Source organism: Periplaneta americana, chromosome 16 (genome assembly GCF_040183065.1).
Source record: "Periplaneta americana isolate PAMFEO1 chromosome 16, P.americana_PAMFEO1_priV1, whole genome shotgun sequence".
In the NCBI taxonomy this organism is placed as follows: domain Eukaryota; kingdom Metazoa; phylum Arthropoda; class Insecta; order Blattodea; family Blattidae; genus Periplaneta; species Periplaneta americana.
Window position 1 is genome coordinate 164,897,841 of NC_091132.1, and position 24,172 is coordinate 164,922,012.

Genomic DNA, 24,172 nt, shown 5'->3' on the forward strand with positions numbered 1-24,172 from the left:
CTAGTCAGATAAATGCACCAACTATGGCCTTTTCATCAGGTGATATTGCAAATCCTAGGATCGTTATATCAACATCTGCTGAACCCACATCAACAGAAACATTGTAAAAATAGTAAATGAAGTAGTAAGAGCACAAGCTGAACATACATGGAAGAAATGATAAGGCATTTGCCTTTTGGCTGGGGGAAACCTCGGAAAAACCTCAACCAGGTAATCAAATCAAGGGGGGTAATCAAATCAAAGAGGCTGATGCCAAGGACTCGCCATAGACCATCCGGCTTCAGTCCCACGGCTGTGGAAAACCTCGGAAGAAATCGAAGACCAAAGGTGGAATCCAATCCAAGCCCGAACGCAGCTCCGGATCAGCAGCCCAGCGAGTCTGCCAACTGAGCTACATCGATGGCTCTACTAAAAGTATACAATACATAGCCAATCAGATTATTAAATTTACAAACGCAAACGATCATTCATCAGTGGAGCTATATGTATAATACAAAACAAGTTAATTAAATTTAAGGCATAAACAATTCAACCAGTTGTAATATACAGAAATTGATAATACATATCATGCAAACTACTTCAAATTACAAACACAAACAATTGATCAATAGAGCTATATAGATTACTATTCAATTTAAAGCATATACAATTCATCGGCCAAAACTATAGACATATATACAATACAAAGTAGCATACTTTCATTAAGCTATTCAAATTTTTGCAATTAATATCAAGCAGATTAATTCAATTTATAATCATAAACAATTCATCAGTTGAGCTATACAGACTACTATACAATTTACAGCATATATAATTCATGAATTGAGCTATACAGACTACCATTCAATGCTAGACAAAAATATACAATGCATAGTAAATAGATTAAGTCAATATAAAAACATATTTTAGTTGAGCTATATAAAATTATACATGTCATTTAAGTAGAATAATTCAATTCACAAGCATAAACAATTCATCAATTTTGTAGAAGGTATGAGTACGTAGAAATTTGGTTAATTCTTTTCTGAACATTTTCTCGTGGTTCTTCAAATCTTTAAGATAATTAGGCAGTGCATTGAAGACTGTTATACATGAATAGCGAACTCCTTTTTTAAAACAGCTTAGACTAACAGAGGGTAGATGAAGATCTAATTTATGTATTAAAATGATGAATGTCTCGATTAGTACTGAATTTATCTTGGTTCTTAATATACAGCATCATTAGAGAAAGAATGTATTCACAAGGTAAAGTCAAGATTTCTAAGTTTCGGAAAATATTTTTACGTGATGTCCTTTTATGCACACCGGCCATTATTTTTATAGCTTTCTTTTGTAAAACAAAAACGTGTTTAGCTTCAGACGTGTTACCCCAGAATATTAATCCATATTTCATTACAGAGTGAAAATATGCAAAGTATGACATTTTAAGTAAGTTTATATCACCAATAGTAGATAAGGATCTTAATGCATGACAGGCAGAGCTCAATTTACGAGTAATATATTCTATATGCGTTTTTCAGTTCAAGTGATTATCCAATTCTAAACCAAGAAACTTTGTGCTTATAGATTCTTTGAGATGTGTAGATGTTTATTTATATATATATATATATATATATATATATATATATATATATATAGTAAGAATTGAAATGTGCTGTGGATGTGATAAAAGTATTGAAAATTGGTTTATAGCGCCACATTGACAGTGATAAAAGTGTGCCTTAAACGTTCATTGGCTGATGGATACCGGTACTCTGTATTGACCGATTTTTTTTAAACAGTTTACTAGGGCACCGACTATTTCGCATCTTCGAAGTTGTTATAAGTATAATATTAATGTGAGTTACTTACAATGCTGCACATTTTCCCTTTGCAAGAAGGAGCATGATACGAGAATTAAACAGTGATAGAATTAGATTGGCGAGAATTAAAAAAAAAAAAAAGGAAATTATACTGTAACCCATGAACGAAAAATCCAGTACAAACGGCGCAGATTTTAGCATCCCTGATAAATGAGAAATTACAGTCCTCTTCTCATAGTTATTTCCTGTTGGCAAGCCCGATTCTGATATTGACTTAATTAGTAATGCAGAAGTCTTTGTGATTATTTTGGAAGTGAACATCGTTGTATTTATAAGTAATTTGTGATATTAGTGCATTCTGAAGGATTGTGTATATTCTCTACATTGGTATTTATTTGTTATGGAACATACCATTATTGATGCCCGCTATTCAGTGCTGTGACACAGTACAAATAAGTATAATACAATTTTTGTCATTCTTGGTTCCTTTACGAGACAGACAATTGTTTTATATGAAACACTTCATAGCGTATTTCGAAAAAGCTATTGAATTAATTCCCAACGTGCGCAGTCAGTTTAAGAGACCAATGTATTGTGATAATTATTGGTTGAAAGTATTTTAGTTTTGTCCTTAAAATGTGCACAAATTTGATCCGACAAATTTAAATTTCTTTTTGCAAAGGAATTTTAAAACGTAATGCAGTATGACAAGTTTATAAAGTTTGTTGCATGAATAGAGATAAATATACGGGTTTAAGCCCAGGTACCCTGGATAGCTGGCGTGTTCGAAACGACGGATGAGAAAACGAGAAATATAAGCGCAACACACACAATTTATTTTAAAGACGTCTCGGGAAATTTGATTTCTTGTGTGTGAGTTTACCAGTTACCAGTGGGAGCGAACTATTTCTAATTTCCTGAAGAAAATGCTTCCAGTAGGACAAACGGAGTTTTTTTTCTTATTATTAAGTTGATTTGTATATCGTAAAAAAAACTTTTATTAATTCCTGTGTTCACAGAATATTTAATTAAAATTAAATCAGAAGAGTTTGAAATTATTATTTTTAACTTCGTTTTACCAAAAATATCATATCGTGTTTTTACTTTTGTCTGCGGAGTTTTAAATGTTTTAAATATTTTTAACATGAAATAATCATTATTATTTTCGTTCTCCAGAATATTCAGATGAAATGAGAGTGTAGAAATATTTCTTAATCTCTTAATTTCATTTTGAAATAAGCGTATCTTATTGTCTATATTCTCTGAACATTTAATTAAGATTAAGTTGCATTTTAATTTTCCAAGTTTGTGTTAACATGGCATGAGCTGTGTTCATTCTCCATTCTTTGAGATTAAACTCAAAAAATTAAACAGTAGCTCAAATATATTTTTTCTTATGTGAATAGAAACTATATAGCCTACATAGTACAATGACTTTCTACAACCCTACTTAGAACTAGCCATGTGAAGGGGCTATTCAGGAGCACACAACCTGATGTGCACTTGCTACGGGGTATATTATCAGAGAATGTTTTATAATTTGAATTTTTTTTAACTCAAAAAAATTAAACGGTAGCTCATATGTATTTTTTCTTATGTGAATAGAAACTATATAGCCTACATAGTACAATGACTTTCTACAACCCTACTCAGAACTAGCCATGTGAAGGGGCTGTTCAGGAGCACAACCTGATGTGCACTCGCTACGGGGTATATTATCTGAGAATGTTTTATAATTTGAATGTGTACTCTCATCAGACTGATTCCAGTGTAATAAGTTTAAATGTTTCAGGAAAATGAATGGCATTCATTGTTATTTAGTTTTTCACATAATTTGGACTAATTTACTTGCCACCAGTGCTGTCATGGAGGCCATATGTTACCATACGTCGTATGAGAACCTACAATTTTTTTAATTGAATGGGAAAAAGAAAATTTTGTCTGTACAGAGCAATCTGACATATGGGTAGCTAAGTTTAGTGCGCGAAGATCTGTACAAATCTTAGATCATCTCTTGCTGTTCCCAATGTATTTTGTTTGATGTTCATAAACAAAAATTGGCCACCTCTGCAGCACTGGAATCCAGAATTATATATAATAGTGGTTTAAAAACAAGAAGTGCTGCAAATATACCTATACTCCAAGATTCATCGACACAAGTGTGCATCTACGGTAGTGTTACATGGCGTATTCTTTAAATCAAGCTTGTTGTACAATTAAAATGTAAAGCAAAACAATTTCTTGACTTGTTTGATATAAAAAAGCATTAAATGTCAGTCGGAGAGATAAAGAGAGGAGAGTAAAATATATTTCAAGGTAGAAAACAAGGGGTGGGGTGTATGGCCAAGAGAAAAATTACCACGAGAGCACTGGTTGCCATGATGCACTACCACTATCTCAGTACTACAGCTCAACTAATATTATGACTAGTAACTATAAGTGGTAATGAAAAGCTGGTGTATTATATGAGAGAACTATATGATATGTAAGCAGTTGTATCCCAACTTGTTCTGTTAACTCAGTGGTTATGGTCATGGAGGGATAAAAGAACATCACATTCGTAGGGGTTCGAATACTGGCCAGATCAAAAATAACTGTAAATTGTAAAATAGAATATGTTAGAACAAGAAGAAGAAGGTAACTTAGAAAGTAATAGCGAGAAAAAATAGATCTAGAAAATTAAGAAAACTTTATTTTCTACTAATAAAGATGATTTAGGACGTATTTTTTTTTACACTTTGAAACCTCCAATTTTCACAATAGCCCAGGGCCATTTTCCACAAAAGCACGGTCTAATACTTTGTTAGTTATTAGTAAAAGTTATTGAATAGTAAGTTATTGTAACTTTCTGTTTCACAAAATAATATACAACTGTTGTATAGTGTTAGTGACGTCATAAAAGTGTATGGCCAAAGAACAGCGGTTTGCCACATGACGTCATACTTTGAATTAGTTATGTTCACCTCCTTGGTAATAAATTCGTATTTCAGGATGCAAGGAAAGGTTTATCATTATTCTTATAATATTTGTCTGATTTATTTTATGAGGAATAATGAGAATTTAAGTATTCTATCATATATTTTTCAATATTTAAACGTGATTTTTCACTCTAAGTTCGCTGTCGTAATTTTCCGTAAGTAATTGCAATGTGCAATTAGTTAAAATTGCAATCTGGAGATGGTACAAGTATCCATATCCCATATTTGTTTGTTATTGAACTAAATTATTTATTTTTAAGGATTTAGTAACAAGGAAAGACATTGTGTTCGGTACATTTAACTTATTTTGGGAGCAATGATAGGTAGCGAAAACCGGTTACGAGAGCCAGCTATAATGGCTGGGGGAATCATCGTGCTAACCACACGATACTTAATTTCTGGTTGGATGATCGTCCACTTCTGCTTCGGCATATGGATGTGAGGCTGTCGGTCATGGTCCTTCATGGGCTGTCGTGCCTCGGGTTATTACATTCAAACTCAGGTAAAAGAAATACACAATAAGGAGTTGTACTCAAATTGTATGTCATGGTGTAGCTGTTATCACAGAGTACAATATTATCTAACTCTGAAAACTTTGAAATTGCATGCATATCTGCTATGCTATGATATTGGCTACCATTAATGAATCAGTGAAGTGTATTTACAAACTGATGCTTAGGTTACTTCGATTGGTTGTATGTTGTAATCTATACCTAATGTTAGTGAAGGGTTCTTTCTGCTTCAACTCCACTTAACCTAAAACGTGCATTATACTGAAGAACATTTATTCCTCTTTTGATATACACGAATTTTCTCACTTTTACTACCATTAGACTACATATTTCAGTCAACTAGTTCCTTGAGTTACACAAAAAGTTCACTGGTATTTAAAGTTATTAGCATTCCTACAGTTGTAGGTAAATCTGTACAAATTACAACGCTTGACTAATACTAATATTTAGGTGATACAGAACAATGAAAAGTCGCTTGTACTGTTTTAACTATGGAGTAATTAAGTACAAAAGTACACGAAAACCTTTGTAGAACACAATTCTATGAATAACTATTAGTTACAACAGAATATACTTGTAATATATTAGACGATACTTTTGTGGAATAGGGCCCACGTAGCTGAGATAAAATGCATTATATCCTATATCCCTGGCAAATATTCTGTTGTGTGTTGAGGATACACGGACAGAAGGTCTACAGAAAATATGTCCAATGACATTATGTCTACTTTTTTGCGTAGCTCTATAATATAATAGTAGCTCTACAGCAACTTATCTACATGAAGTAGGTCTACTCTGTATTTTAGTCTACCTGAAAAAATGTCTAAAAATGAAAAAGCCTACTAGAAAAAGTCTACTAATGAATTAATTGTTATATAACACTTATTTAATTATGTTACTGAAGTTTTAAGGAACAAATTTATAGCACTTTATTAAGGAGAAATAACAGAAATTTATAATTACATCCCATCTTCATTCCCATGTATAGGTTGACGTAATTCCAACCTATAGCTTAGACTCCTCAGATAAATTTTCACTTCACCCCTGTCTTCACGTGCTTGATAATTGTCCACCATTCTTTCTACTTGCTGTTGATTTATTTGGTATGACTTCTTTATTGGGTGTTTACATTTCCGTGGCCAGCCAAAATTTGAGTGAGAAGAATTTCATTGTCTCTTTGATCTTCCCTGATGTGATGGAGGAACTTCCAAATTCACGCATGGTGCGTCACAAGCATTTTGTGAAATTTACAGTGCCATCCCTCGATAATATTGATCGTGCATTGTGGTCTATCTTGCACTTAATCATATACATTTCACACATTTGTTGGATAGCGTGATGGTACCGCTTGGCATCTTGCGCCCCTTGGTGTCCCTCTAACATAGATTTTTTCAGTGTAACTGGCTGTTGGTTCAACTCCAGCACATACATCCTCATGTAATAAACCAAACACTTCTTCTACGTCGTCTGAGTCAATGAACGGCATAGCAATGAGCTTCCTAATTTCATTTCGAACTGTTAAATCATCATCGTTACGGTAGGCTTCTTTAAGTCCTTCGTTTACAACTCTCTTCCAAATCGACTGGCCGAAGTGGAAGAGGCAGCCTTGATCACAGTTCTTGGAGAAGCTCTATTTAATACAATTAAAGTTACAATTACAATATAATGTAAGTAGCAAACACTATCTGGTTGATAAAGACTAATCAGTATTTTGTAGAAGTTAAAAACAAGCAAGGAAGTAGTTGCTGAATTAGACATTAAAACTAGAATAATTGTGTAGAGATGAAATTATTGGAGATTGAATTAGTTTATGCTACAATAAGATTTATTTACTTATTTATTTTAATTTAATTAATTTATTTCATTTATTATTTTAATTTAATTAATTAATTTATTTAATTTTATTTTATATATATATATATATATTTATTTTATTTATTTAATTAATTAATTGATTTATTTACTTAGTTACTTATTTAGTTATTTATTTATTTTATTTTACTAATTTATTTATTTATTTAATTCGTTAATTTAAATTCATTTATTTATTTAATTTAATTAATTTAATTATTTAATTTTATTTCATTTATATATTTATTTTATTTATTTAATTAATTTATTTATTTACTTAGTAATTTATTTATTTTAATCTATTTATTTATTTATTTATTTAATTCGTTTATTTAAATTTATTTATGTATTTAATTAATTAATTTATTTATTTAATTTTATTTATATAAGGCAAATCACAATCACAAGTGCTATGGAATTCTTTGATGCTGCACTGGCAGTGTCTGAGAAAATCAAAGTTATTTTTGTACCAAATGAGAAAATAGATTTATGCAGACAGCAGAAGCAACATGATTGGTCGAAGACTAACTGTCCCCATTCCTGGTCTTAAGAATTTCCACTATTTTCTACATGATTCTACAAGAAATGTGTTCCAAGCTTGTGAAATCAATACTGAAGAATACCAGAGACTATTTAAGGATATGTACGTCTTTCGCCACCAGATACAGAACAGAATATAGGCTTGAATACCATATTTAAAAGAAATGATTTTGTTGTTGTAATTAATGAAAATAATGAATTTTATGAGATTGTGACTGATATCAATGGGAATGGAGAGTTCCGTGTACGGGTTATGCATCCAGCCGGATGTGGATGGGTATGGCCACAAATGGAAGATGAAATATGGTACTCACCTGATGACATTGTTAGAAAGATAATTGCACCTGTACCTGGCAATACAAGAGGACTCTTTTCATTTTCAATTTAAATATTCATTTGTTACGTCCGTTACAATCGTTGAGTTACGTCCGTTACGCTTATATTTCTTTGAAGAATGCCAAGGTAATCAGAGTGGTATACTTTTAAAATAGTACCACCATAACATGTATGATGTCTACTTTAAAGTAAAAAAAAATTGGAATAAATATCTGCTGTACTTTCAGAGAAATCAGACACTTCATTTAGTGTAGAAATTACCTTGTCCTTTCTTTGTTACATCCGTTACGTTTCAACTATAAATTATTATATAAAGACAACAATGGTTAGGTTCATTCACACTTCATACATTGATGCACTGGTATTAGATACATCTGTGGTAAAATTTGTTTTTATAGATGTGTATTAAGTTTAACGGTGTGGCAAATAGATCCCTCGTCTGGTAGCTCGGCAAGAACAAAAATGGCGAACTATACTACCTACCTAGACTTTATAGAGCCTGGACTTCCTAAGACGTAAGCAAAGAGGAGGAGTCAGGCCGGGAATAACAGCATCGCGACTATAGTCACGGATTAATAACAATAATATAATAACTTACGAGGGACTAGACCTACGTTAAGTCAGCAATATTAACAGAATAAGGAGTGAGTTAGTAATGATAAATAATTGATATGAAATAACTTAAGAAAGAAGACGAAAAATTCAATCTGTAAACCAGTTAAGACCTATTTATTAGCAAAATACTTATAGAGTGTTTTGAAAGTTACCGGTATTTATTTCTTTCAAGAGTGTAGTTCTATCCTGAAAGATGTCAATATTGCTCAATTTATTATAGGAGGAACAGATTCTAAGAAGTTGGAGAGTAATTGTAACAACATGTCCTAGCATAGTTTATATTAAATGTTTTACTTGGTACATGTATTGCTATCCTAGACAGTAGATGACTATTTACAGAACTAGTTAATAAATTATGAAGGCATTTTATATCAATATTATTTCTTCTGTGTTGCAAACTTTCAAAATTAAAGAGAGACAAAATAGATAAGTACAAAATACTACTTTCATTATTTCAGAAGGGATAGTAGCCAATTGATTTAACAAACAAAAATCTAATGACTCTGTTTTGAACACTCTCAATTTTGTTAATGTATTTAATTTGATAGGGGTTCCATACAGTACTGCAATATTCAAGTTTTGATATAACTAATGAAAAAAACAGAATTTTTAAATTATCTTGAGAAGAGAATTTTGTGAGAGATAAATCCTAGAAGTTTAAGAGACTGAGACACAAGTTCAAGTATATGGCCTAAATCTTTTACCGTGTCAGTCATTTCCAATAATTTTCCACCCATTGAGTATCTGTAAGTAACATAAATTTTTTTCCTAGCATATATCACATAATGACATTTATTTAAGTTGAAATATAGTTTATTCTTCAGTGACCACTTCTATAACTCGTTTAGATCTCTCTGAAGGAAGTGACCGTCATTAGGTGTCATAGATAATTGTTTACGAGAAGGCGTGTCTAAACTAGTCTTAGTTACTGGGCAAGTGTCTAGTAAGTTAGTGTGCGATGCGCATTTGAGATTATTTTGACAGTCCCTGATACTAGCACGTAGCGAATTGAGGGATCTTTGCAGGGAATTGTGAAAGAAAATTGAGTACGAGGTAATGAATGCGATGTGAATTACTTCCTAGCATCTTGTTATAACTGTTTCTCAACAGCACAGTTTCTGTAATCACTGACAGTTACATAACCTTTTATTTCAGTTGTAATGGATGTGATCAAAATGGAACCTGCACTTGATCTGCTGGGCTTACAACTACATGATAACACATACGAAATGGAAGGAAATGATCCTTTATCTGAGGTAAAGTGAAATATCTTACTATGTGTTTTGTTTATATGTTTCTGTAACAGTGACAGAAAAGCACTCATTTCTACATTTCACACTTTATGTCCTTACTTACTTATGGCTTTTAAGGAACCCAGAGGTTCATTACCTCCTCACATAACTCCGCCTTCGGTCCCTATCCTGAGCAAGATTAATCTGTCCCTACCACCTTCCTCATATCTGTTTGAATATTACCCTCCCGTCTACGTGTCGGTCTCCCAAAAGTTCTTATTCCTTCTAACACTCTATATGATATTTGAATTCGCTCATACGTGCTACATGCCCTGCCCATCTCAAACGTCTGGATTTAATGTTGCTTATTATGTCAGGTGAAGAATACAACGCATACAGTTCTGCGTTGTGTAACTTCCTCCATTCTCCTGTAACTTCATCCCTCTTAGCCCCAAATATATTCCAAAGAACCTTATTCTCAAACACCCTTAATCTCTGTTCCTCAAAGTGAGAATCCAAGTTTCACAACCATTCAAAACAACCGGGAGTATAACTGTTGTATAAATTCTAACTTTCACATTTTTTGACAGCAGACTAGATGACAAAAGCTTCTCAACCGAATAATAACAGCCATTTCCCATATTTATTCTGCGTTTAATTTCCTCCCAAGTGACATTTATATTTGACACTTTATATCCAGTGGACTAAATTAGAACCCTTTGGTCTTGCTGTTTGGTATAAGGCGTCATGAATTGGTGTGGCATTATGAAGTACTCGTTGGTTCTACTCTCTCCATGAGAAGAAATTTTTACAGTAAGATCAGCTGTTCAGTGTGACCGCTACTCACCCTGCATCACGATCCACAGTTATTCATGTAATCCGGTCCACAGCTCCACTTTGGTTGTGTTTGGTCCCTCTGTGTGAAACTTAAATGAATATTGGATTTCATAATTATGATCGAGATTTGGCTCCATGCCCCATAACAGTTTGTTCTGTATTATAACTTCTAAGGCATAATTATATTCAGCCGAGGTACTTTCTCATGTTCTACAACAACAACCTTCTTTCACTCACTTGATCAGTATTTATGGAGTACATGCTACCACTTATTGACCTTAACTACATTAAATATGTGGAAAGCTTACAAGAACATTGATTTGAGATCTGCTTCTGTTATTGATGTGCTTTTTACAGGGTTGTCAGATGTCCCGATTTGGCGGGACATATCCCGATTTTCATATAAAAGTCCCGGGTCCTGCTTCGAGGCGGGACACAAAAAGTCCCGCTTTTAGAGAATTAACATCACTTGAATAATTGATTCTAGGCCTAAATAAGTACATTAAATTACAATTAATATTCTTAGCGATGTAGATTTGCACATTGAAAAAAAAATAAACGATTATTTTGGCGAGTGTATGATTTGTAACAGGGAATTCAGTGGTGAACATATTTCTAAACATTAAAAAAGATACTGTTCATCAGAAATGCATGGCACAGAGAATGGACAGAAGCTTGTTGAAAATGCTAAAGTGCAGTGATAATTATTTAGGAAGCTCTAAAAATGTATTTATGTACTATATGCTAAATGATGGGTTTGGAGCAGTAATATGCTATGGCACAAATTAAATGAGAATTTAGGTATAAATAAATTTTATCGTTGTTATCAATTAATAAACATTGAAATATAAATATTTTGTCACATCTGATGCCAGACAGAGCTATTATTAAGTCATTTAAGTTAATAATTTGGCGTAACATATTATTGCCACAAGCCCTTCAGAAGGACGCCAGAGAAACGTGACGTAACTCATAGTCACTTGGATAGCTGTATCTATAAAATGAATTTTATTCAAATTGCAATAATTTTGAGATTCATATTATTTTTTTCAGCTGCGGGATAATTTTTATTTATTAATTTTTTTATTTATTTCGTATAGTCATGAAAATATCAACTCTGCCCAAATTCATATCACTCTTTTTTTAAGACAAAACTTAAGTACTACGTATGGTGAAAAAGGATGACACTATAAGAAACATACAATATATATAACACAGTTGTATGAACACTAAAAATGATGATAATTAAGATTGGAATCTATTCAAATATATAAAGACAAATTTTTAACCCTCAAAATTTAAATGACAAAGCAATTCATGAAAAAAAAAAAAAAAAAAAAAAAAAAAAAACATTCTCTTTGATCTTTATATTACTTCCGATTTGAACAGGAAAAGATTAACGTAGTATCAATGAACGCAATTTCTGTCCCTTCCTTCATCGTATTCAGTCTCCTTTAAGCCATGCTACATCGTGGTCGAACACCTGAACCAGCGGTGAGTCTTGCGTCCAGATTATAATTCTGTCCATTCTTCTTTTTCATTTACTCTTTGTATTTTTTAAATGTGATACATGTTTTTTACAATTTGATAGTTCTTACTTCTTATGATGTTAATTTATTTTAAAACCAGTTTTACCTATTTTATAATTTTTATATTTTTGTATAGGAGACACATTGGTCATTAAGCTGTTAACTTTTTCTAGCCTTATAAGAATTAAATATTATTATTCTGACATCGTATATTTTTTGTACCTTATTTTTAAACATAACCATCCACGAATCTTACATATATATATATATATATATATATATATATATATATATATATATATATATATGTATTTTCCTTTTGCACTCGTGGTTATGTCACTGAGGATGGAGGGGCACACTCCGAAACATGTCTGAATTTTACCAATCTTAATTATCATAATTTTTAAAGTGTTTCTACAACTGTGTTATATATGTTGTATGTTTCTTATCTAACCCATGAACACTGTTTAATTGACATTACATGTGAGATTTAAAGGATGTCCCTCCTTGGTAGATCTAAAATCTGGCAACCCTGGCTTATTATGATACACATTAGTTCATAAACGTATTCGAGAGGGATGTTTGGAACCTTAAATCGATTTTGAAATTATTAAATATGCTCTAGCATAAAAAATAGCCAAGCAGGATACATGTAGGTAAGAAATAAGATACAGTTTAATAACATTGTAGGTCTAAATGCAGATACAGTGAAACTTCACTTAACGGACACTTCACAATAGCGGACTCCTCTCAGTAGCGGTCATTTTAATATTCCCCTGCAAAATAACATTGACCTTTATGATAAAATTCTTCCAAATGGCGGACATTCTCAATAACGGACGCGGACACTGAAATGTATCCCCAACAACAATTAAAACTTCCAAATAACGGACAGCGTGAAAGAAAAAAAAAAAAGAAAAGTCGGTTGTAAATTAAACGGAATTCTAACAGAATTCTTTGCAACAATAATTATCGTGCATTTGAACGTTCTTGTACTTTATTGAAGGTAAGCAGCACAGTTGTTAGTTGTGATACTGTATGTGAGCAGTCCGTACTCTCTTAGTTTGTCAAGTTGAGTGTTCGGAATTACAGTCACATTAAAAATGTCACAAAAACGTAAACGTTTGTGAACTGAAAGAGAAAGTGTATGTTGTAAAGCATAGTGAGAAGAAAAAATTAGTGTTCGTGAGCTGGCCACAAAGTTTAAAGTGGGTAAAACTCAGGTTAGTGATGTTTATTTCATTTACAAACATTTACTGGTACGATTTCTCTCTGGATGAGTACTATAAACAGTCTCACTGTCTACTGTACTGTACTGTTGAATATATATGGGGAATTTTAATGTACTGTATACATACTAACGATTTTCTAAATAGCGGACACTTCTCAGTAATGGACATTTAATTTTTCCCTGGTGATGTCTGCTATTGGTAAGTTTCACTGTATTTATAAATAAGTGTATTCGAATTTTTTAAATAATCCCCTTTATTATACAAGAAATATCTATTTATTTATACTATACTGTTGTATTATGCATATTTCTATTACAGGAGATATTATTCCATTTTTATTCATTAACCAAAATTACTTTGTTAATTTTGATTGGAAGAAGCTTGCCGTGTTAAATTTGAGATGAATTACAATATTGTCACGAGCTTTCTGAAAACCAAATCAAATGTACACGGTATGATGGGCATCATTGGGATCGGATATTTACTTTGTGTCGTTCTATTGATGTGTTGTATAATCCTACTTGTGAGTAATAAAATATTATATTCGAAAAGACATTTGCAGGCATTTTCTAGAATATCAACTAATAATTTGTTCTACACATATTACACCGTGTAAATTATTTTTGAGTAATACTTGTGCTATTGTTAATCATTGCCTGTGTCCTTGTTTCTATTTTGTCTTCAATTTTCTTCTCTAATTTGTCGCATGTGTTGAAAGTTAGTCAGTGACTGCCATATTGAACCAGATTTGTGGCTGTTTCACATCAAGTCATCTTTAAAATAGCTAATTAAATTATTCACGATGTGTTTTTGTCCTGTAGGAAGGGAATTTATCGCATCTGCATGTGATGGGCATGAAGACTGAATGCGTGGCCCAGAGTTACGATATCAAATCAGAGATAAAGGTTGAAGACACCACACCAGTGCCCATGAGTTCTCCTGACGTGAAAACTGAAGTTGATGTAAGTGGTGCACTGTCAATATTCATAGACCGTGTGTATTTCAAACTATAGTATATAGGAAATTAACATTCATAATCATATTCCAGGCACGAAATTAGGCCATTGTTGGCCTGTTTCGGTTCCAGCTATACAGGATCCAATAGACGTTTCTGTGGACGTCCACGTCGTCGTCGTCGATCTTGAGGGTGGTATTTTAGCATTTCTTGGGGTGTTGGGCCAGCTTCCATACGGGAAATGTGTTCAAGCTATCTGTTTCTGTATTCTGTAATTTTTTCTTCTAATGGTTGGATGTTGAGTTCCTGCAGTATATCCTCGTTCCTCTTGTGGTCCAGAAGTGTGTATCCTGCAGTTCGTCCCAGATATTTCATTTCAGCTGCTCTTAATCTGCTGATATGTCTTTGTTTTAGAACCCAGATTTCGATTCCATAGAGGAGAGTTGGTAGTGCAAGGCTTTTATATAGCTTTATTCTGGAATGTTTCTCTACTAAACTTGGTTTTAAGGATGGTTTAGCAGTCCTAATATTTGTTAATTTTTCTACTTGCATCATTCTCTCCTTCATATGATATATTACATCCTAAATATGAAAAGGAATTTATCTCTTCTAAAATCACATTTTCAACAACAATTTTTCTTCGGATTGGGTTTGTACCTTCAAATGCCATTATTTAGGTTTTTTTTCTGGTGAAATCTTCATGGCATGTACATCTATGATTTTATTTAGTTCAAATATACCCGTCTGTAAATTGTCTTCGGAGTTTGCAACTAATACTTGGTCGTCCGCGAAAAGAACTGTGTTTAAACTTATAGAACTTGAAATTTGAAATCCTAATTTGTACTCCTCATACCAAAGGCGTATTATTTCATCCATGTATATATTGAAGAGACTTGGTGATATGGGCAACCTTGTCATACTCCTTGATTTATGGATCTATAGTTAGAAGTAAAATTATTAAATTTTATATTTATTTTATTTTTAGTGTAAATATTCCAAATGTTTTGAAGTGGGATATTTGTTATATTTCATTTTTGGAAAATTTTCATAAATTTAGGTCTTTGGTCATATCAAAAGCTTTGATATAATAAATAAAGGCTAAATACGTTTCTAAATTAAACGCTCGTCTTTTTTCAATTAACAGTTTTATCGAGAAGGCAGCATCCATGCAAGATCTGCCCTTTCTGAACCCATTAACATTGCTGTATGAAAACCATGTATAAAAAATTGAATGTTTAATTTCCTGTAGCTGGTCATGTGTAATAAATTAGTTGGCCTTGTAGAAAAGAAGACTATATATGATTACTGCGACCTAAAATTCTGTTTTATATGGCATTAATAAATTTAATTGGATTTCATATGATCGAGATTTTGTTCTGTACCCCATAACATTTTGTTCTGTATTATAACTTCTAAGGCATAATTATATTCAGCCGAGGTACTTTCTCATGTTCTACAACAGCAACCTTCTTTCACTCACTTGATCAGTATTTATGGAGTACATGCTACCACTTATTGACAAGTAAAACTGTGACCTTCATTAAATTAAATTAAGTGGAAAGCTTACAAGCACATTGATTAGATATCTGCTTCTTTTATTGACGTGCACATTATGATGCACATTACTTTATAATTGTATTCGTTAGTGAAGTTTGAAAGCTTAAATCGATTTGGAAATTATTAAATATGCGCTAGCATCAGAAAATAACCAAGCAGGATATTTATGGATATGAAATAATGTATAATTTAATAACATTGTAAAAGCAGATATTTAAAAATAAGTGTATCCGAATTTTTTAACTAATCCCCTTTAATATACAAGAAATACATATTTATTTATACTATTCTCTTGCATTGTACAGAGTGTATACAAATGATTCATCGGGTTTTGACATATATATTCAAATGTATAATGTCCACCCATTTGTACTAATAGCCAATCGAAAGAACACATTTTCAAGTTCTGTGCATATCATTACAAATGTTCTATGTGCCCTCCTCGTGTTACCCGACACACATCTATGTGGTAGTCCAGTTCCACCCATACACATTGGAGCATGTTATTGTCCATGTTCCTCAGTACAGCAGTGATGCGATCCAGGGGTTCAGCCAATGTTGTCAGCATAGGGGGCATGTAAACATTCTCTTTCACGTACCCCCAAAGAAAAAAAAAATCACAAACGGTGAGGCCAGGAGACCGTGGGGGCCCACGCTTTCTGGCGTAATCGCTTTTGCAGAATCTTCCACATATGAGGAATGTCCAGTTTGCGACTTGCTCGACGTGTTGATTTTTGTGGACTACGAGCGAATGCCTCTCGGATTCTCTCCACCTTTTCAGTTTAAACACCTGGTGATCTTGGGCTTTTTCCTTTACACAAGCACTCTTTGTCTTTCAACTGTCGATACCACCGCAGAATGCTTTGGTGGGTTGGTGGGTCTCCTCTGTACTGTCTCCGGAATGCACGCTGCACAGTGTTGATGGATTGAGTACTTTGATATTCCAAAACACAAAATGCTTTCTGTTGATCAGTCACTATTATACCAACCGCCACTAGTTAGTCACTGAAGAGTCAGAATGAAATCTGAAATGAGAGATGCTAAATTTAAGAATATCCTCTTTCTATCGGCTGTGAGTACAAAGGGGTGGACATTATAAATTTTAAGCTACACGATGTCAAAACCTGATGAATCACTTGTATACACTCTGTATAAATTTCTATTACAGGAGAATTATTCCATTGATATTTTTAACCAAAATTACTCTGTGAATTTTGAGGTGAAGAAGGTTGCAGTGTTAAATTTGAGATGAATCATAATATTGTCACGAGCCTTCTGAAAACCAAATCAGATGTACACGGTATGATGGGCATCAGTGGGATTGGATATTAACTATGTTTCGTTTCATTGATGCGTTATATAATCATATATTTTAGTAATAAAATGTTATATTCGTAAAAACATTTGCACACATTTTCTATAATATCAATAACTTTTTTAAACATATTACACCGTGTAAATTATTTTTGAGTAATTCCTGCCCTATTGTTCCTCTTTGTCAGTGTCCTTGTTCCAATTTTGTCTTCAATTTTCTTCTCTGATTTGTCGCCTGTGTTGAAAGTTGGTCAATGACTGCCACGTAGAACCAGATTTGTGGCTGTTTCACATCAAGTAATCTTTAAAATACCTAATAAAATAATTCACGATGTATTTTTTTTCTGCAGGAAGGGAATTTATCGCATCTGGATGTGACGAGCATGAAGACTGAATGCATGGACCAGAGTTACGATATCAAATCAGAGATAAAGTTTGAAGACATCACACAAGAGCCTATTAGCTTTCCTGTCGAGAAAACTGAAGTTGAAGTAAGTGGTTCACTGTCAATATCCATAGACCGTGTATTTCAAACAACATTATATAGGGAATTAAAATTGCCGTATGAAATCCATGGAGGCCTATATAAATTGAAAGTATAATTTCATGTAGATTGCCATGTGTAATAAATCAGTTGGCCTTGTAGAAAAGAAGACAATATACTGATCACTGCGACCTAAAATTCTGCTTTATGTAGAGCCTTCTTCAGTTACAATCTGGAACATGTATAGGCTTGGCAACTCAGAGTGGAGGCGGGAGATTCTAAAGTGATATTGATGTAATTGTTCTTGCTCATTGCTTTCGTTGTACGTAACGTGTAATTTTTCAATATTACTTTATGCACAAAGGTAAGATCAAGATTCTGATTAGTAATGTAAATTATTACGGATTCGAAAATAGTGTTTTATTGCAATCAATTAGCTATACTTCAGAATACTGCGTAAGTAGGCTACTAACATATAAAGGCTGCCGCTTAAAATAATTACAAAAAACATGTTTATATTGATAGTATAAAGGTAAATAAATAAGATATTCCTTGGACCGAAAATAATAAAATCAATAATACAATAAAGAAATAAGTCCCTGCGCAGTATTCTTAATTTCATTCAATTAAAAAATTTGTGGTTAGCAAATTGACAATGTTTTGCGAATTATGGTGTTTCACCTGTAACTTGAAAGATCTAGGATACATTATAATATTATTTTATGCGATTATCTATCTTGCTTTTCTATATATTTCAGATGCCCTGGAAGCCAGTTTTAGATTGGACCTGGCAGTCATCATAATAATACTGTTATCATAAATCATTTGTTATAACTTTTTAAAATATAATTTTAAAGATATATAACTACAGAAAACCAGCTAAGAATGTAAATTACACAAACAAAATAAAAATGTAAAGAGAGGAAACTACTGACATATTAATAATAAAAGTATGAGGATGTAAATACAGTTACACGAAGTATAAAGATCTATGAAAAAATGCGGAAACATACCTTTAACATAATATGTAACAAAACACACACATTGTCGTTTAAGTTTGTGCCAATTAGCGTAAACTCAATGGAATTTAAATCCTGTAAATACGAAGTGAAAATAAATATGTTTATAACTAATTTATTACTTAAAAAATAATATTAATAAACAAACCTTGAAAACCAGCAAAGTGAGTGTCTACAAATTATACGTAGTTCGGACGTATAGCAGGTGTTGGTGCCCTGGTAGCTCGATTGATGAATAAAACACAAGAGGACTGTAGAAAATGTATGTTTTATTGTCCGTGGTCTCTAGTTGCAACAGTACTCCATCGTGATACTTACAGACGCCCTGCTATTGCATAATTAGCAACCTTGAAGTCCCAAACTATACCAGAGTGCCAACCTTGAAGTCCCAAACATACCGCCCACCTTAAGTGTATAACATCTAACACAAGAATAGAACAGAAATTGTTACTAAAATGCACTGAGAATACTGACGGCCTTTGAAAACATTGCAAAATTAACATGCATTAACATTTGGCAACAAACATAATTTACTGATAGGCCGTTTGAATGTTCCATCTTTAGTTGGAATGACTGCTACCCTAATTAGTCCATCTTTTCCTGGAATCACTTCTTGAATCACAGCTAGCTTCCACTGCATAGGCGGAAGGTTGTCTTCTTTCAGCAACACTATTGCACCCGGCTGAATGTTGCCTTCCTTCGTACACCACTTGGATTGCTGCTGAAAGCCATTTAGATAGTGACATGACCATCTCCTCCAGAAGTCTTGATGCATCTTCTGGATGTGTTCCCAACGAGGCAGGTAATTAATTGGTGAGGAGGATAAGTCTGATTCAGGATAGGACTTTAAAGGAGCACCTATAAGAAAATGACCTGGACTCAGATCATTGGATATGGACGTGATGGGTCTGGAATTGAGAACTGCTTCAGCTAGACATATTAAGGTATGCAACTCGTCGTATGTCAAGTAGTTGGCTCCAATGACACGTCTTAGGTGATGTTTCATGAATTTGACTCCGGCCTCCCAGAGTCCCCCGAAATGTGGAGAGTTCGGTGGAATGAAGTGCCAGTTGAATTCTTCCTTCGCAGCAAATTCTTCCCTTCTGTAGACTTCAGCAATTGTTGCAATTCTCGTAGTTCGTTCTTGGCTCCTACGAAGTTTGTACCATTGTCACTGTATATATTTGCACATTTCCCTCGTCTAGCTATGAATCGTCGTAAGGCGGCGATAAATGCTTCAGACGTCAAGTCTCTGACGAGCTCCAAATGTATTGCCTTGGTACTAAGGCATATGAATAATGCTATATAGCATTTGACCTTGACCTTGCTTCTTGTTGAACCATGTTTTATAAAATAAGGTCCGGCATAATTGACTTCAGAATTTATGAACGGTTGAGAAGCTGTCACCCGTGTAATAGGTAGCTGTCCCATAAGTTGTTTGGATGTGCTGGCCCTTTGTTTGAAGCATGGTAGACATTTATGAATAATGGGTCTTATCACACGTCGAATGTTTACAATCCAATATTTTTGCCTTAAAGATGCTGTTAAAAGCTGTGAACCCAGTAGTAGTAGTGTTAAATGTCCAGCTTCTACTATCAGCCTTGTTATATTTTGCTTCGGTGGAGGGATAATTTGAAACTTATGTTCATAAGATTTAGAAGAGTTATTCAGTCTTCCGCCCACCCTGAGAAAGTTTTCAGAATCCAAGAACGAATTAGATCCTTCAGTTTACTCCTCATTGATACTGTGGAAAGAGAATTTAAATCCTTGATTTCCGTCGAGTATTCTTGAAGCTGTGCTTGTTTGATACATAACACCAGTGTGAACTGCAATCCTTCCTTTGTCACTGTACCACTTCTCTTCTTTGCTCCTCTTCTACCATTGTGAACAAATCTGAGACAAAACGAGAGTACCCTTAGTAGTCTGTGTAGTGAGGAGAATCTGAGTGTAACATCCTCTTGCTCTGTGATGTCCCTTTCACAGCTTAGTATAGTTCGTTGTTCAGGTTGAGTTGTGAGGTCTGTTTGCAGGTCACTGCAACCACTAAGAAGATCATCCATGTAGAAATCTCTTTCCAGAGCTCTCGAAGCTAATGGGTATCTTCGTGATACTTCTTCAGCTGGCATTTGTAAGCATTGTGTAGCTTGAAATGGTGCTGATGATGTGACCTCCGTTGTCTTACTTGATGCGTCAACCACTCTAATTTCTCGCTCTTCTTCTGAGTTCTTAAAAACTACGTAATGTGGAAGGTAACAACTTGCCTTGTCTTCTTCCTCTTTCTTTGTATCTATATCTCTCATGTGTTCTAACTGCTTATAGTCTGTCATGAACTTACAGTATTCTTGTTGAAGTAACTGTTGCCCCTGGAAACGTCGCTCCATCTGTTACAATCTATTGTGTGCCTCTTGGAAAGATTCTCCTAACTGCAGATGATTTAGACGTCGAGGAAGTCGTAATACCACAAATCTTCCAGTTTGATTTCCTGTTGTCGTTGCTAGAAAATGTTTTTCACATTCTTCTTCTTCTGTTCTTGTTCTTTCTGGAATATCTTCTGATTCCCAGAAACGCTGTGGTTTTTCTAAGTTGTCCCTGTTATAAGTAAGAAGTGATGTTACTGCGATGGTCGAAATAACCTCTGCTGTTGTTGCTTGAATCCTACCAGATAATATCCACCCTAGTTTTGTGTTGTACATCGATAGCAAGTCGTTTACGACCACCCTTGCCTCTGGTCGCAATATTCGGAAGAATAGTTCAGCTCCTATCAGTAGATCAATCTTCCCTGGTTTGTTGAAAGTAGGATCCCCTAGTTCCATTCCAAATGGGATATCTTCCTTCTTGTATTTTACATAGACTGCAGGCATATTCCCGGTAATCTTAGAAAGCACTGAGAACTTTGTATCAGCTGTGAACTTTCCATCTGTTGGTGATAACTGAGTATACACGCAATGCGTAGTTCTTAATGGTGTTCCATTTATTCCTTGCATAGGAATTCTTTTCACTGACCTTCGTTATCTCAATCTCTGTGATAATTCTTCAGTCATAAAATTGCATTGTGAACCACTATCAAGAACACATCTACACTGTTGTAAGTCTCCTTGCGCATTCTCCACCATTACTATGGCTGTCGACAATAATACTTGTGACTTTATTTCATTCTTAATGCTGTGACATGTTTGTTGTGGAGTCATGGAATCCTTCTGTTGTGTCTCTGCAGTCTGGTTTGGATGTAGGAGTGTACCGTGCTTCGCTCCACACTGTTTGCAGGTCCCGGCTCGACAATCTTTCACCAAATGGTGACTTCGCAAACAGTTCCAACAGAGTCTGTGCTTACGGACGCAGTTCTTCCTCTCCTGCATACTGCTACATGAAAAAGCTTGGCAATTGTCAGAGAATGTGACTTATTGCAATAATATCTAGGTTGCGTCATTATCAATGCTTTACTCGCTTGCTTTCCTCTATCAAACCTTACTCAGAACTGAGGTATAGGAGTCGTGACCTTTATGGTTTCTAATGCCTGAGATTTATGTTCAAGAAAATCCAATAATTTCTTGAGTGTTGACATGTTTCGATCTGCGCAGCTTAATTCCCATTCGCGCCTAATCTGAGTGTCTATATTTTCCAGTATCAATTGTAACAATAGTATTTCATGTAATGGAACCTCTAAAGATAGCGCTTCTAACGCATTCATATTGCTCTTTACTTGACTCACTAATGACCGTAAATGTCCATGTGATTCCTTGCTGATTGTTGGAATTGACAAGATTGCTATCGCATGTTTCGACGCAATAAGTTTTTGATTGTTGTATCTCTGATAAACCATGTCCCAAGCGATTCTAAAATTTGCATCACATATTGTTAGATTTTCTACTAGTTTATGTGCTTCTCCCTTTAGTGAAGGTAATAAATAATGCATTTCTTGAGCTTCTGCTAAATCACTATTTTTTACTATTAGACTGCTAAACATATCCCTAAAGTTGAGCCAAGTGCTATAGTCTCCATTGAAACTAGGCAGACTGATAATCGGCAACTTTATTTCCCCTTCAACTGTGAGCTGATTACTATCTTGGACAACATTATTTCTGCTCTCCATTATTATTAAGAATCTTGATTTTACTCTATCATACCACTCTTCAAGTTCTACCCTGTCCTCTGAATGTTCTTCATCTCCTATCTTTTCTAATTGATCTTGACTATCTTCACCTCGATCAAACCCGGTTCTGTTACTTCATCAACCCTTCCAAGAAATGTTTCAAGTCTGGTTAAACTATCCTTGGCAACATTTAATTATCAGTAGAATATGTTTTTTAACTGCTGGTATTATGAGCACAGAGTTATTATCGTAAGCGAACTGAAACATCCGTTATATATCTGGTAATGTACAATTTTGTGGCCATACAATGATATACTATTAGATATTATCAGTGAAAGGGAATTGCACCAATTTCGTCGAAAGCTGTGCTGTTACAATTAATTAGCATGTCTGACCATCAAACTAGGAAACCAGGACAAGGTACCTGGTTGAAGTTTTTTGTGGGATTATCCCTGAATCCATTGAGAGCAAATAGTGGTTCACTTTCGGCACTGGACCCTGCACTCATTTCACTGGCATTATCATCTTCATTTCACTCAGACACTACATGAACATTGCAGTTGATAAAGTGTCGTAAAATAAACAATTTACAAAATTCACCAATTTTGTGACCAGTAATCGAATTATTCGTTCATAGATGATTTCTGCTATTATACAGTAGTTAAAAAGTTATTCAGTAACAGCTACTTTCCACCAGTTTGCCACGGCACACTCGAATGATCTGCTGGTGTGCGGCAGAATACCAAGTCAACCTTCAGTAGGGTAGCCAGATCAGTAAAATTAGAATATTGTTCCAACCTTAAAAGGTATCTTATTTTACTTGGATTTATGAAAGAAAATAGTTCGTGCATTAAATACCTTAGCAAACATGTATGCTTTCATATTTCCTCAGTAAGAAATTAGGAAGACATGCTTAAATATCAGACTAATATTGCTGTGGAATAATTTTCTGTCATTAAATTTAAAATTTCTATCATAACTTCAAATAAAAATACAAAAATTGTTTAAAATTTCTTTTAATAATATGTATTTTGGTTCTCTTCTCAACCTTCCTTTCAACATGCGCCTTTTCGCCATTCTTGCATATACATTTATCTCATTCATTTGTATTTTATAGTACTCATTTCCTCCTAACCCCTCAAATTTCTCCTCCTGCTTGGAAACATCAGCTTTAGGTTATATGAGTGTATTGTAGAATTTTGAATTACACTTTTAGTGTGCCACCTGTTGTAAAAGGTTGAAAAACGCTGTGCCATAAGCAAAAGAAGTACACTGTCAAAAATCTGCCA

At 33.9% G+C, this 24,172-nt stretch overlaps 1 protein-coding gene across 5 annotated transcripts in view; it reads left to right on the forward strand.

Moving 5' to 3' along the window:
- The window catches only part of LOC138691759 (zinc finger protein 493-like), a 114,186-nt gene that overhangs the window by 82,123 nt on the left and 7,891 nt on the right, over positions 1–24,172 (forward strand). For 3 of the 5 annotated variants that reach the window (XM_069814106.1, XM_069814110.1, XM_069814108.1), the window contains exons 3-4: positions 14,286–14,426; positions 17,641–17,781. In XM_069814106.1, coding sequence (XP_069670207.1) covers positions 14,286–14,426; positions 17,641–17,781 — 282 coding nt within the window. Of the gene's footprint in view, positions 1–9,789; positions 9,891–14,285; positions 14,427–17,640; positions 17,782–18,532; positions 19,673–24,172 lie in introns of those variants that run through there. The other 2 variants (XM_069814109.1, XM_069814107.1) reach the window with 2 other exon arrangements.